The sequence below is a fragment of the Lutra lutra genome, chromosome 18 (genome assembly GCF_902655055.1).
Source record: "Lutra lutra chromosome 18, mLutLut1.2, whole genome shotgun sequence".
Taxonomy (NCBI): Eukaryota; Metazoa; Chordata; class Mammalia; order Carnivora; family Mustelidae; genus Lutra; species Lutra lutra.
The window spans coordinates 22,297,468-22,310,738 of record NC_062295.1 but is presented as its reverse complement, the minus strand read 5'-3'; the positions used below and the strand labels follow the sequence as shown (position 1 = coordinate 22,310,738).

The 13,271-nt window shown below is 57.5% G+C and overlaps 1 protein-coding gene across 3 annotated transcripts in view; it reads left to right on the top strand.

Moving 5' to 3' along the window:
• Window positions 1–920: 920 nt before the first annotated feature.
• Window positions 921–13,271, top strand: part of GSG1L (GSG1 like) — a 197,961-nt gene continuing 185,610 nt past the window's right edge. The window contains exon 1 of one of the 3 annotated variants that reach the window (XM_047714413.1): window positions 921–1,310. In XM_047714413.1, the coding sequence (XP_047570369.1) occupies window positions 968–1,310 (343 nt within the window). In that variant the 5' untranslated portion in view covers window positions 921–967. The remainder of the gene's footprint in view (window positions 1,311–13,271) is intronic. The other 2 variants (XM_047714414.1, XM_047714415.1) reach the window with 2 other exon arrangements.

Genomic DNA, 13,271 nt, shown 5'->3' with positions numbered 1-13,271 from the left:
AACTTATTTTCTCATACACAACATCCTGGTGGGGTACTTCTTGCCACCTTTGCTGCTGTTCCATGCTGGAATAGAGACCACACGTGACCGCAGCTTTCACCTGCCAGACAAGCCCTTCCTTTTGGCTTACACAGTCTAAGTCCCCCTGGGTGACTCCCAGAGAAAGCACAAACTCCAAAGATTCTACAACCCTGCATTCCTGGCGGGGGGACACCCCATCGGATGGGTCCTGCGAGTCCAGGTCCCGCAGAAGGCAACCCTTTCAGCTGAGCCTGAAGCTCCCTGGCTACGGGAAGCCCAGGAAACTTGGCAGTCCTGACCCTTTGGGACTCCATCCTAGTGCTCCCTCCCGCCGGTCCTTGTCCCTCTTGGGGAGCCCAGTACTCTCTGCTGAGTAGGATGCCCCCTCCTGGCCAGGTCTGTGGCCTCTCCCGCGCCCTCCCGCCCCCCGCAGGGATCCTCTTTCTCCGAGACTGCGCCTTGTCCGGCGTTTTCCACGCTTCTTAGCCCCTCCAATCAATCGGGTGCGGGGCTCCTCAGAGGCGTCCCTTCTCTCCCGGTCCCCCGCCCGCGCCCGGCGTGGGGCGCCCCCTCTCCCTGCTTAGGGCGGGCGCCGGAACAGTGTCGCCGGCCGCCTGCAGGTGTCTCCCCACGGAGGGGCGCGCGTCCCTGCGCCGTGGCCGCTGCCAGGCGCCAGCGGCTCCTCGCCGAGGTGCACTCGCGCTCCGGGCTCCGGGCGCGCCGGAGCCGCTCCGCCGCTGCCTCCCGCCCCCCGCGCCCCCCGCTCTCCCCGCGCCGCGCCCTCACCCCCGGGGAGGGGCCATGGGCCCTCGCCGCGTCCGCCACCGCCGAACGCAGGCGCCCGAGCCCCGGGGCGCGGCGGGCAGCGGCCGCTGACGCGGGGCGCCGGCTGCCAACTTCGCGCGCGGAGCTCCCCCGGCGGCGCGGTCCCGGCGGCGCGGGCGGCATGAAGACGAGCCGCCGCGGCCGAGCGCTCCTGGCCGTGGCCCTGAACCTGCTGGCGCTGCTCTTCGCCACCACCGCCTTCCTCACCACGCACTGGTGCCAGGGCACGCAGCGGGTCCCCAAGCCCGGCTGCAGCCAGGGCGGGCGCGCCAACTGCCCCAACTCGGGCGCCAACGCCACGACCAACGGCACCGCCGCCCCCGCCACGGCCGCCGCCGCCGCCGCGGGGAACGGCCCCCCTGGCGGCGCGCTCTACAGCTGGGAGACGGGCGACGACCGCTTCCTCTTCAGGAATTTCCACACCGGCATCTGGTACTCGTGCGAGGAGGAGCTCGGCGGGCTCGGTGAGTGAGCGGCGGCGCCGGCGGCTCGGCGCCCCGCTAACCTCCCCCCACCCCGCACCAAGCCCCCGGCGGCGCGGCCCCCGCGGCCCGAGCCCCGGCCCCGCGCTACCTCCCGGCGGCCGGCCGAGGAGCCCCGCGCTCCGCAGGGCTCGGCCGCACGCCCGGGGGCGGGGAGCGCGCGGGAGCCGGCCGGGGGAGAGTCGGGGGCGGCCGGGACGCGCCGCTGTGCCGGGGCTCCGGGCAGAGCTGCTTCCTTTCCCGAGCTCCCGGCGCCTTTGGGGACGTCGCCGCGCCCCGGGGAGGCGCGTCTCCCGGGCATCCAGCCCAGCGGCCGGTCGGCGGGGCGCGCGCTCCTTTCCGCGCCAGAACTCGTCTCTGGGCTCGCCCCCTCCCCCGCCTTCGTTCGCGGGGCACCGGCTCCCCCTTCCCGGCCCGTCCCGCCTGGGGGCGGTCGCACCGACTGCTGCTTCGGGTACCCCCCACCGCCCACCCCACAGGTCCCCGGAGCCTGGGGTGGTTGTCGTTCTCCTAGTCGGGGCTGGGGCCGCACGAGAGTCGGGGTGGGGGGAGGCCGGTGGGTTCCCAGAGGAGAGCCCTTCGTGTCCTGGCCCCCGCCCGGGAGAGGATACAACGGGCGGTGGGCGAGGCGGCGGGAAAGCGGGACGGCTCGGCTCAGCTCGGCTCAAAATTGGTGGTGGTGATGATGGTGGCGGTGGGAGGGTGACTTTTCAGAAGGCAGATGAGACTGTTTCCATGACCTCGCTCCTCTTCCCTGCCCGCCCCAGGGCAGGCAGTGAGGCCCTGGGGTGGGTGCTGAGCCACACCATCTCCCAGACCTTGTGGTGTTCTAGGTCGGGGCGTGGGGACCCTCTTGAGTGAACTGACCTCTCTCACCAAGGTTAAAAGTCTGTGCGTGCCCAGCTCTCCCATGCGCTCCAACGGGGTTTATGTGTGTACTCTGATGTGGATGGCGGCAGGTGACAATGGAGTTTGTTTAGAATAAGCCATTGGCCTGACTAGTTTGTCTAAAGGATAGAGAGACAAGAAGGTGTAAAATTAACCCAAGGAGGCCTGGGGAGTAGGGTCCCCTAACTTTGTCCCTTGTCACCACCTTTATCTCCACCATTCTTGGCACAACCTGAGATTTTCTGGAGCCTGACTCTGGTCACTAGTTTCTTGTCCCCCATGTCCAACAGGATGTCCCTGTGAGGGCAGGGCCTGGGGCCTCCTGGTTCATGGGCATCCCCAGCTGCTGGGTAATGTCTCGCGGATAGGAGGTCATCAGTACTTTTTTGTGGGATTCATGTTGGATGAGGGCCTGGGATGATAAACCAGGGGTTTCATGGGGTGCTGTCCGCACTGCCTTGCCCCTGGAGGTGCCCTGCTGAACTTTTCTCTCACCACCTGTGTGTTGCTAGCCGTCTCCCAGACACCTGCCGTTTGAATAGAGTTAAACCTCGGAACTGGTCTCGCCCCATCAGACTCCCTTCTGATGTGCACTCAGAACTCAAGTCTTTACTCTGGGATGCAGTTAAAAAAAAAAAAAAAGAACCTCAAAACGTATCTTGGCCAAAATTTTCAGCTTTCCACTCAGTCTGACCATGACCTTTTCCACAGAAGCCTCGTAACATCTTATCCTGGGGGACATCTGCACTTCTTGGGGTAGAGGTCCCCACACATCACCTCCACTTGTCACCGAGTTTCCCCTTTGCGTAGAAGCGCAGCCTCCCTGTCCGTCCTTTGCTCACAGACTTAAAAGCACGAGGCTGCGTCTCTGGAGTGGTGGGGTCCCTGCCTTCCGGGGGTGTCCCTGCCCCCCGATGGCTGGCTGAGCATCTTCACTGAGGTCTCGCCTGGCTTCTCCCTGAAGGTCACGGCCCACCTCTTGCAGTGATTTCCCTGTGTGGAACACTCAGCCAGGGCTTGACACGGGATATTTAAGCTCGAGAAGTTTTCATAAAAATTATTAATTGAAAAACATTTAAAGCAATGTTAGCTTCCATTTATGGAGACTTTAAGGCACACCAGGCGCTGCGAGAACGTCTCACCTGCCAGATCTGGCTGACTCCTTGCCAACACCTCTGTGCCCGACACTCACTCCAAGGGTGCCTACTTATCAGATGAGGAATTGGGGGTTCAGAGAGGTTTTCGTCCAGGCATCCTAGCTGGTGAGGGGGCCCCGATTATCTTCAGTGACAGAAGGGGATCAGGGTGAAGTGAATGATGGATGCTATTGGGGGGGATCCAGGATGGGCACCATTTTGCGGGGGGTGGCCCTCTGCCACAGACCCTCCTCCCCAGTCCTCCGTTTGTAAAAACACGGGTGGTTCGTTTGTTGGGTAAATAAAACAAACCCACGGTTTCCCCTTTTCTCTTCCTCGCCGTTGGCTAGAGATCGCCCCTCCCAGAAAATCACAATTTTCCTCCCCGAGCGCTCGGAAAATAGTTATCAGCCTGTCAGAGCCGGTGAGGAATTTGGGAGGCCTGAGCCAGCTTGGATGGTTTCCCTGGCTAATCCCGTGATGCCCAAATCCTGTCTCGCCCCCTCTGTGGTCCTGAAAGGATGTCAGAAGTACCTGGCCTCAAACTTTTGTTGCTATGGCAACCTTTCTTCTGCGTTCCGTGACCATTTTTTAATTTATTTTTTACTTGAAGAGGGGAAAAAAATGCCCCAGCGCCCCCCTGCCCCCTACGAAATCCTGCTCTCCTCTCTCCCCACCCGCTGAGACCTCAAGGGCCATGTTCTGTCCTTCCCGGCCAAACTACAGGGAAGGCTTTCTCTGCTTCCCAGCATTTGACGTTCACCCCAGTGAAAACGCCAACCACGAAACCCCGACCTCTTCGGGAGAAGCAGTGCTTGCTAACTGCTCCTTCCTCTCCATTGCTTGTTCGGCAATTTCTTTCTGTGCCCAGAAGAGCCTCTCCCCACTCTGGGCAGCCACGGGGAAATCTAATAAGCCCTTTTACCCACATGAAAAAATCTACAGCGTTCACCAAGGAAAACTGCAGCTTGTCCTAAACAGACACAATTTCACCAGACCGGGCACAAAGAAAGCTTTTCTCTTTCCTCTAAGAAGGAGCATCAGCCTCCTTCAACAAACAGAAAGGGAATGTGGCCTTGACACAGAATTACCCCAAGCCCTTCACGCAAATTGGATTTCTCCCCTGGATTAGATGCTCAGAAGGGCTGGGTGGTCGCCTGTTGTGGCGTTCTGCGGGCGGGGGGGCAGCAGAGGAAAGGTCTGGGAAAAGAATAGTGAAGGTCTGGGGGTGGGGAGATGGGCTTGCGGGGCGTGGGGTGGGTGGTCCTAACTGGGAGCACAGGTGGGGTTGGACTTCATCTCGATTGTGTTTGAACCTGAGTAAGTTGGTGACTCGAGGAGACTGGAGGGGCGGCAAGGGAGGGTCGAGGAGGGCTTGCCAGGATGCCTGGAGGGAGGTGGGACTGAGGCAGCCACAGAGAAGGGAGGGACGGGTCACGGGAAGCGGGAGCACTGTTTCCCCCGGGATGGGTGGGATGGCAGCTCCTCGAGTCTCCTGCTGGCAGTGTGGTTTGGGTGAGAGCCTCAGTTTGCTTCCCTGCAGAATGGGGGATCTGAGCCAGTGGCACCTGTCGGAGGTGGAAGATGGCCGCAGAGCTATTTCTGGAAACTTCTTCAAGTCAGTGCTAAGCTCTCTCTGACCACCCAGTTCAGAATTGATCTCCCCACACATTTCCTGCTTGCTTTTCCTTCTAGCACTTGCTACGGACTTTAACTCAGTGTTGCTTTTCTGTTTTGTGTATGGCCCGCTGGCTCTGTGAAGGTGGCGGACGAGTTCACCTGCTCTGTTCCCTCCTGCTCCCTTAGCGCTCAGGACATTGGCACATAGTAGGTGCTCAGCAAACACTGGTGGGATGAATATTCGTTGTTGTTAGGAGTGCTGCTCTCTCTTGGGCTCCAAGTGTCTTGTTACCCTGCAGGGAGGCCAACAGGGGACCTCTCCCCTTTCACTGAAGTGCCCACCACACACAACCCCTCCTTTACACACCCCAGTGCTTGTGGGGTGAGGTCATTCTCACTCAGGAAGGAAAAGCCCCTAGCTGACCCCTGACCCTTGCCTTTCTTGCTTCCCTTTCTTTTCTACAGAAACCCCCAGATCTTCTGCTTGCTCCCTTAAATCATGCCACGATCTTTTTCATGAGTATGAGGACAGACATGATGTCCCCACTGAGGAAGCTTCTAGTGCTGGGAGTGTGTCGGTGTAATATCAGACGGGCTTTGTGTTAGGATAGTCGGATGGGTGAAGACTGGGACTTCGAAAAGCGTGGCTCTAGCCCAAGACCAATGTTGTTTTCTTCCATTTCCAGAACAGCTCTCTGACAGCTTAGTGCCATGGTTCAAGCTCTTTTCTGGGGCACAGAGAGGTGAAGTGACTTGCCCAAGCACACACAGCTACCCAGTGGCAGGGCTGGGATGTACACCCAAGCAGAAGTTTCCAGAACCTGGTTTTTGCCTGCTATGCGGCATCACACCCCCACCAACCCAATTCAGTCTGGCTCCCCGGGCTCCTCCAGCAGAGGAAGAGCTGTGCAAGGGAGTCATGAGCCCCAGATTTGAGTCCAGGCTCCAGTGCCAACTTGCCGAGTGACTCTGGCTAAGTCCCATTCCCACTCTGGCCTTTTCTTTCCTCATGTGTGGAATGAAGGTTTTCTGTGTGTGTTTTTCTGTCTGGATGATGGAGGCAACAGAGAACCCCACAAGGACCGGTTTTGGGGACAGACAGCTGGGGCCTCAGCCCCCACACCACTGCTCTCCTGCTGTGTTGCTTTGGTTGGAGGCTTGCCCTCTCTGGGCCTCAGTTTCCTTGGCTGGGACACAGGGACCATCAGAGCTGCCTTCCCAATCCTGTTGGAGGTAAAGCTGATGGTGTGGGCACTCCGTCGGCACCCAGCAAACACCTAGTAAGAGCTGGAAATGACCCTGTGGCCTGCGGGTCTGCTTGGAACTTTCCATCTGTTTCTTTTAGCCCCGCAGTGTTTAGTCTTTGAATGAGTCGCCAACATTTGAAAATGCAGACACTTCACGGAAACATATGGATTTTTGGCAGGTCTGTGAACACAGAGTCTGGGATCCCACGGGAGTGGCAGGGGGCCCTCCTGGGAGGCCACAGGCTGCCCCCGACCCACCCGCCCCCTCACTGGGACACAACCCTCCCCCTTCCAGGGGCTCTGGCCTTGGACGAGTCCTCCTTGGCACCTCTGGTCCTCATGTCCCCATATCGTCCGCTGGTGAATCCTGCAGCTCTCCGTTCAGAATCCTGGCCCTGACCAGGCCCTGCAGGTTTTCCCTGGGCTCCCTGCTTCTGCCCTCGGGACCCACGGTCTGCTTTCCACCCAGCGGTGAAACCTAAGTCAGATCACCTCCCTCCGCTGTGCATAGCCCTCTTGTGCAGTCTGTCTCATTCAGGCTCAGAGCCAATGCCTGTGGCCCACTGTGATGTACCTGCATAGCCTCTCTCACCCCACCCCCTTCACTCTGCCCAGCCCCAAGAGCCTCCTTGTTGGTTCCGGAAGAGGCCCATGCCTTGCTGCCCCAGGGCCTTTGTACTTGCTGTTCGTGCTATCTGGGGACTCTTCTCCTAGATGTCTGCAAGGCAGGCTGGCCTGGGCTCAAGTGTCCTCTTTCCTAGGGGCCTTCTCTGACCACGCCCTCTCAATCAGCGACCTCCCCTCTCCCCCCAGCACTTCCCTCCCACCTTCTCCCCGCAATGGCTGTGACTGTTGTGTTACCCGCTACATATCAAATTGGTTTATGTTCTTTATGATCTTTCTCCTCTGCTCCCCTGCCAGCTCCATGGGGACAGGACTTTGGTCCATGTCATGGTACGTTGCATTCCAGAACCTAGACAGGCTGGCACTTAGTAAGGATGGAATGACTGTGTGTTGAATGCATTTGGGATTCTAGAACTCAGGACTTCCGGGTACAGCCAGTGGCCCCGGCTCTGTGCTCCGTGCCTGTCATTCCCACGGACTTGTCAGTCACTCCCTCTTCACTCCCTGCTCTTCTCTGCTCCTGAGAAGCTGTGCTCCGTGGGACCCCATGGGGAGCTGGAGGGGTTCAGTGTGGTCATTGCCCTTGTTTAATCTGGGGTACCAGGCTTTTGCGGGTGTCATGACTTGGGGCCTCTCTGGGTTGCCCGCAGGACTGTGGTGGTGAAGCTCTTTTGGTCCCAAGAAGGACAGAAGCAGATTCAAGCCCCAGTATGGAAAAAGATGTGTTTTGTGGGAGCAGCTGTCCCCCACAGTGTCCAGGCAGAGACACAATCACCAGGCCTCGCAGAGCCCCACCCGGGTTCCTGGATGCCTGAGATGATGGGCCCTCCCGCAAACTCAAATCCTACAAGGGCCAGCCCAGGACAACAGGATAGGGCCCTAGAGGGAGAGGGGGGTTTGTGAGGACCTGAGCCCCAGATACCCATTCTTATTGCCGGGTGGGAGCCCCACATGGGACCCCCTTGTCCATTTTGTCAAAACTCCAGGTATTTTTGGGAAACCTCTTGACAGTTAAACTTTGGGAGCTGATTCGATTAAAAAATAAGAAGCCTGTCCTGTGGGCGCCTGGGTCGTTCAGTTGGTTAAGTGACTGCCTTCCGCTTAGGTCATGATCCTGGAGTCCTGGGATCGAGTCCTGCATCGAGCTCCCTGCTCGGCGGGGAGTCTGCTTCTCCCTCTGACCCTCCCCCTTCTCATGCTCTCTCTCTCTCATTCTCTCTCTCTCTCAAATAAATAAATAAAATCTTTAAAAAAAAAAAAAAAGCCTGTCCTGCAGGCCAAAAGCTAACACTTCCGAGGGGGGCGAGCCAACCCTCCTTTTGCCAGTTTGCAATTCCTAGAGACGAGCTCTGCTGGAAACAAGATGCGATTCCACATCTCTTGGTTCACGGTCTTGAGACAGAATCTGATGGGACGGCATGGTGCTGGGAGCCGCAGCTGGTCCTGTCCGCTGTGTTCTGGGAGGCGGGGGTAGGATTACACAACCCGTCCTGTGGGCAGAGGGGACTAGAACTGGGCACCAGGGCAGTGGGTGGCGCTTGGGCAGATGTTCCAGAAAGGAGTGAGCCCTATTGGCCAGGACTCTAGGAGTCACTGCAAGCAAGAGAAACTCATTTGAAATGGTCTTAAGCGGAAGAAAAAAAAAAGGAACTATGGTTTCTCTCTTTGTATAGATTCTGATTTTTTTTCTAAAGACTTTATTTATTGGGTCACCTGGGTGGCTCTGTGGGTTAAGCCTCTGCCTTCAGCTCAGGTCGTGATCTCAGGGTCCTGGGATCAAGCCCTGCGTCGGACTCTCTGCTCAGCAGGGAGCCTGCTTCCTCAACTCTCTGCCTACTTGTAATCTCTCTCTCTGTCAAATAAATAAATAAAATCTTTATAAAAATAAAGATTTTATTTATTTTTTGAGAGAGAGCATGCGCAAGTTGGGGGAGAAGCAGAGGTAGAGAGACCAACAGACGCTATGCCGAGCTTGGAGCCCGATGAGGGGCTCGATCCCAGGACCCTGAGATCATGACCTGAGCGCAAATCGAGAGTCAGATGCTTAACCCACTGAGCCACCCAGGTGTCTCCCCCCAACCTCCCCCCACTCTTTAAGTAATTTCTACACCCAGCCTCAGGCTCAAACTCACAACCCTGAGATCAAGAGTCGCACAGTCTCCTGACTGAGCCAGCCAGGCGCCCCTGTCATGTCTCTTAGCAGAAAGTCTCGTGAGCAGATTCTGGGTGTGGGTCATGTCTGGATCAAGCAGGGCTGTTGGGAATCTGTGTCTTTCCAGCACTTGGCTCTGCCTTCCTCTGAGTTAGCGTCATTCTCAAGTGCCTCCTGCCCCGCCTTGTCCCTGACAGCTTTGAGCTCACCTCCTGTCTTTCCAAGAATTTCGGTGGAAAAATGAGGTCTTCCTTCCCAACATCCCAACAAAACAGTCCCAGAACTGGTTCTCAGAGGATCAACAGCCCTGAACCGATCAGTCTGGCCCAAGAGGGTAGCCAGGCCTTGGTCAATTGTGCCCTTGGTCCCATGGTCACACCCCAGAGGGTGGTGCCGGAGATGGAGACATCTTTGCCTGAGCCACGTGGTTCTGAGAGTGGGAGGGGTGTAGCAGTGAGTTCTTGCTATGGAACGCTGCGTAACAACAATACCCCCTTGGCTTGTGTTCCCCAGTTCTTCTAGAGAACTTGTTAGAATGCAAAGCCCCAGGGTCCTGCCCTTGGACTTTTTGCTTGGTGGGCCTGGCTGAGGCCCAGGAATCTGTATTTCTTACTAGCTCCCCGGGGGTCATGGGGACACGGGCAGGCATGAGCACCAGCCTTGGGAGACAGCCCTGTCATTTTGCATCTGGGAATGAGGCAGTGGGCAGGCCTGGAGCTGGCTTCTGCCGAGTATGGAGTAGAGCCGGCCCCCTCATCCTCCCCTGACCCTGAGCCCTTGCCTGTGGGCTCCTCCTGCCTCCTGCTCTCTTGTCTCCCTGATCGCCTTCTGCTCCCCCTCCTCTGCCCTCTGGCCTCCCTGCTCTTCTGGGCATTCCAAGCTGATTTCCCACTTTGGGGTGTTTGCTCTTGGACGTTCCTGGTCCGGAATTTCATTCCCCTGTATCTGTAAGTCTCTGCTCTGCCCGAAGACCTTTGTCAAACCCCTAGCTCCTGTGTCCTCCTGAGGCAGCTTGCTGAAATGACCTTTTTATTTGTTTCTGTGCCTCTTTACGATTTGTAGCTCTTGTCCTAAAGTGAGCCCCTCTGAGCAGAGGGGAGACTGTATTCAGCTCGCTGTGGTGGTGTCCCAGGGGTGGGACACAGCGGTCCTTAGGAAGTGGCAAAATCCCTTGGGATTGGAGAGTAGGTACCCAGTGTCTCCCCATCCTAGGAATGCTCAAACCCCAAGGAACCATTGAGGAGGGGTGGGGGGGGGGCAGGCTGTGTGTGTGTCGGGGGAAAGGTGGAGGAGAATGTGACTGGGCAGGGTCACACAGCACTCCCGGCCCATAGGGAGCCCCTGGAGTCCCCAGGCCTATCCCCCAGATCTCATGGATCCCAAGGAAGAAGTGGTTTTAGTGGGGACACTGGTGGAGACCATGGTTTGGAACAGAGCAAGCATGAGTTTTTCATCTTCTGAGTTTTCAGAGGAAGCGTGGTCCTCAGTTTCTGCATCTAAAAAGTGGGAGTAATGGTACCAGGCTTTCTGGATAGGCTTTTTCCAGGGGTTCCTGGTTGATATCTACTCCAAATGGAAGGCCAGAATCCCTGCTTCCCCAAACAGTCCCTCAGCTGCAGAAGCAAACAGGAGGGACCCGAACTCTGTAATTGGATGGTGATGTTGGTGAGATGTGGAAGGGGGCCTGGCCCCATGCTGCCCATGCCGTTTGGATAACTCGGTGGTAGGGTGAGGGGCCTGGCCACTTCCCTGTTGGGGGGATGGCCAGCGGCTCTGGGGGCCTTGTCCTGTGTCCCAGCCTCCCAGGGATCGGGTCCAAGGTGACTGCTGGACCAGGGTGGGGAGAGGACAGAGTAGGGTGGAGAGAGGCAGAGTGAGACGAAGGGACACAGAGGGAGAGAGACACAGACACAGGGACACACACAGGTACACACATGGACATATACACAAACACACACACACACACACACACACACACATATGCACACAGGCATGCGGAGGGAGCAGGCCCGGGGACCTGGAGGGGAGCAGCAGAGGGGAGCCTGAAGGAGCCCGGAAGGCCGGAGGGGGCCTCTATGGCCCTTTCTCTGCTCTTTTCCAGGAGCACTGGGGTCTGCGGCCCCTCCGGGCCTTCCTCCCTTGGCCCTGGGCATGTGGGGAAGGCAGGGCACCCCTCGCCCCCTCTCCCTCCTCCCTCCACCCATGCCCTGTTGGGGGGCCCCCCTCCAGACTGTCCCAGCTTATTTTTACCAGTCAATCATGATCTAGGAAACTCGGTCTGTGGGAGGCAGCTTCCCAGCAAGCCAACTAGATCTTCACCCTGTCGCCTCGGGGACACACTTGTGGATCCTCCACGCCCCTCTGTCTGGGTCCGTTTATCCTCCCTTCTCTCCAGGCCTCCGTCCACCCTCTATTCTCTGTCAGAGGGTCCAGTTCTGGAAAAGGGGAGGAAGAGGCTTAACTCTCTGCTTCTGTCTCTCCCCGGCTGCTCTCTCGGCTGCCAGCCCTTGTCCCCCATCATCACACCCCTCCCAGCCTTGCCTTGGGAGAGCGCTTTTGGGTTGTCCTGGGAGAAGCGGAGAGGGGAGGGAGAGCCTTCTTGGAGCACAGCTGGGGGTGGGGTGGACACAAATCTTGAGTTGTTCCCTCTGCTTGGAGGTTCGAAGGGAATGAAAAAAGCCCACACAAACCCCTGCTTTCCCGTCCTCCCCAGCTGGGGCAGGCTGCCTCCTGCTACCATAGCCCACTGCAAATCTGGGAAGATCCAAGCAGCTGTGGGGACCGTGTCTCATGCTGTCCTCATCAGGGACCTAGAGAAGAGAGGCTCCATCTTCGGGCCTCCATGGCTGCTGAGGCCAGAGAGCGGGATATGTTTCTGCCTGGAAGGGGCACCTGCCATTGGCCAGAACAAACCTCAAGGTCACATCTAACATCCTCAGGGGCTGGGGTTTGGCTGTCCTACCATGGGCCTAGGAAGAGCGGAGCTGGGACGACTGGGGACGGCGGGGATGGCTCCCACACCCACACCCTACCCCTCATACCCCCATCTCAACAAACGACAAGAGACACACATGCACACACACGGCGCTCAGTCCATCAGCCAATCCTGCTGGCTTCTTTGAAAGACGCATCCAGAGTGCAACCATTTGTCGCCCTCTCTCTGCTACCGTGGCTGAGTCAGCATGGTCCCTTGCCAGGATGACTCCAGCAACCCCCTCACTGGTCTTTCTGCCTCTCCTTGTCCCCCATAGTCGGCTGAGGGTTCCTGTACACATTGGATGATGTCCCTCACGTGACCTCACTCATTTGGGTAAAGCTAAAGTCCTCCCAATGGCTGCAGAACCGGACCTAAGTTGTCCCACTACATTGTTCCCTGCTTCTGCTGCTGGGTTTTGTGCAACCTACTCCCCCTGTGCTTCTGCCTCAGGGCCTTTACACTTACTTTCCTCATCCCGAACACTCTTTCCCAGATTCCCACCCCCTCACTAGTAAAATGTGTGGGGTCTTCTCTGGTCACCCATTTAAAACTGACTGCCCACGCCCAGCATACCCTCTTCCACCACTCAGCCTGATCTGTTTTTTCTATAACGCTTTTCCTACTGACATTCATAGACCTCAAATGCCCCAATGACAGGCAGCCCATTCTCTGAAGATCATGATCTACACCAGCTCTGTTTTATGGACAAGGACACTCTGTCTCTGAGGGGAGAGGACCTGCTTGCAGAGCTAGTGTTGGGTCCCAGATGGCTTCCCCTAGGCCTTGCTTCTAGATGCTGGTCTTTGGTTATTCCTTGAAGATCTGCAGACCCTGACCTTCAGTTTCATGCCTTCTGCTCGATTTGTCAGAAGAATGGTTATTTAAAAATAGCCCTTCCCCACCCTCTCAAATAAACCACTTTTCCTGGGATAGGTAGGAAGCAAACAGTTGGAATTACTCTGATGGGAAGACTTGAGATTCCTTTTTTTTTTCCCCAAGCTTTTATTGATTTATTAGAGAGAGAGAGAGAGAGAATGAACAGGATGGGGGTGGGCAGAGGGAGAGGGAGAAGCAGACTCCCCGCTGAGGAGGGAGCCCAACATGGGGCTCAGTTCCAGGACCCTGAGATCATGACCTGAGCCAAAGGGAGATGATTAACCAACTGAGCCCTTCAGGTGTCCCTGAGATTAGAGTCTTTGATAGGGTGCCATGGAAACTTCCTTGAAGTGAGACCCGAATGAGCCAAGGAAGGCAGCCTTCTGGGGGCGAGGAGCACTCTAGGCAGAAGAAGTCCATCGC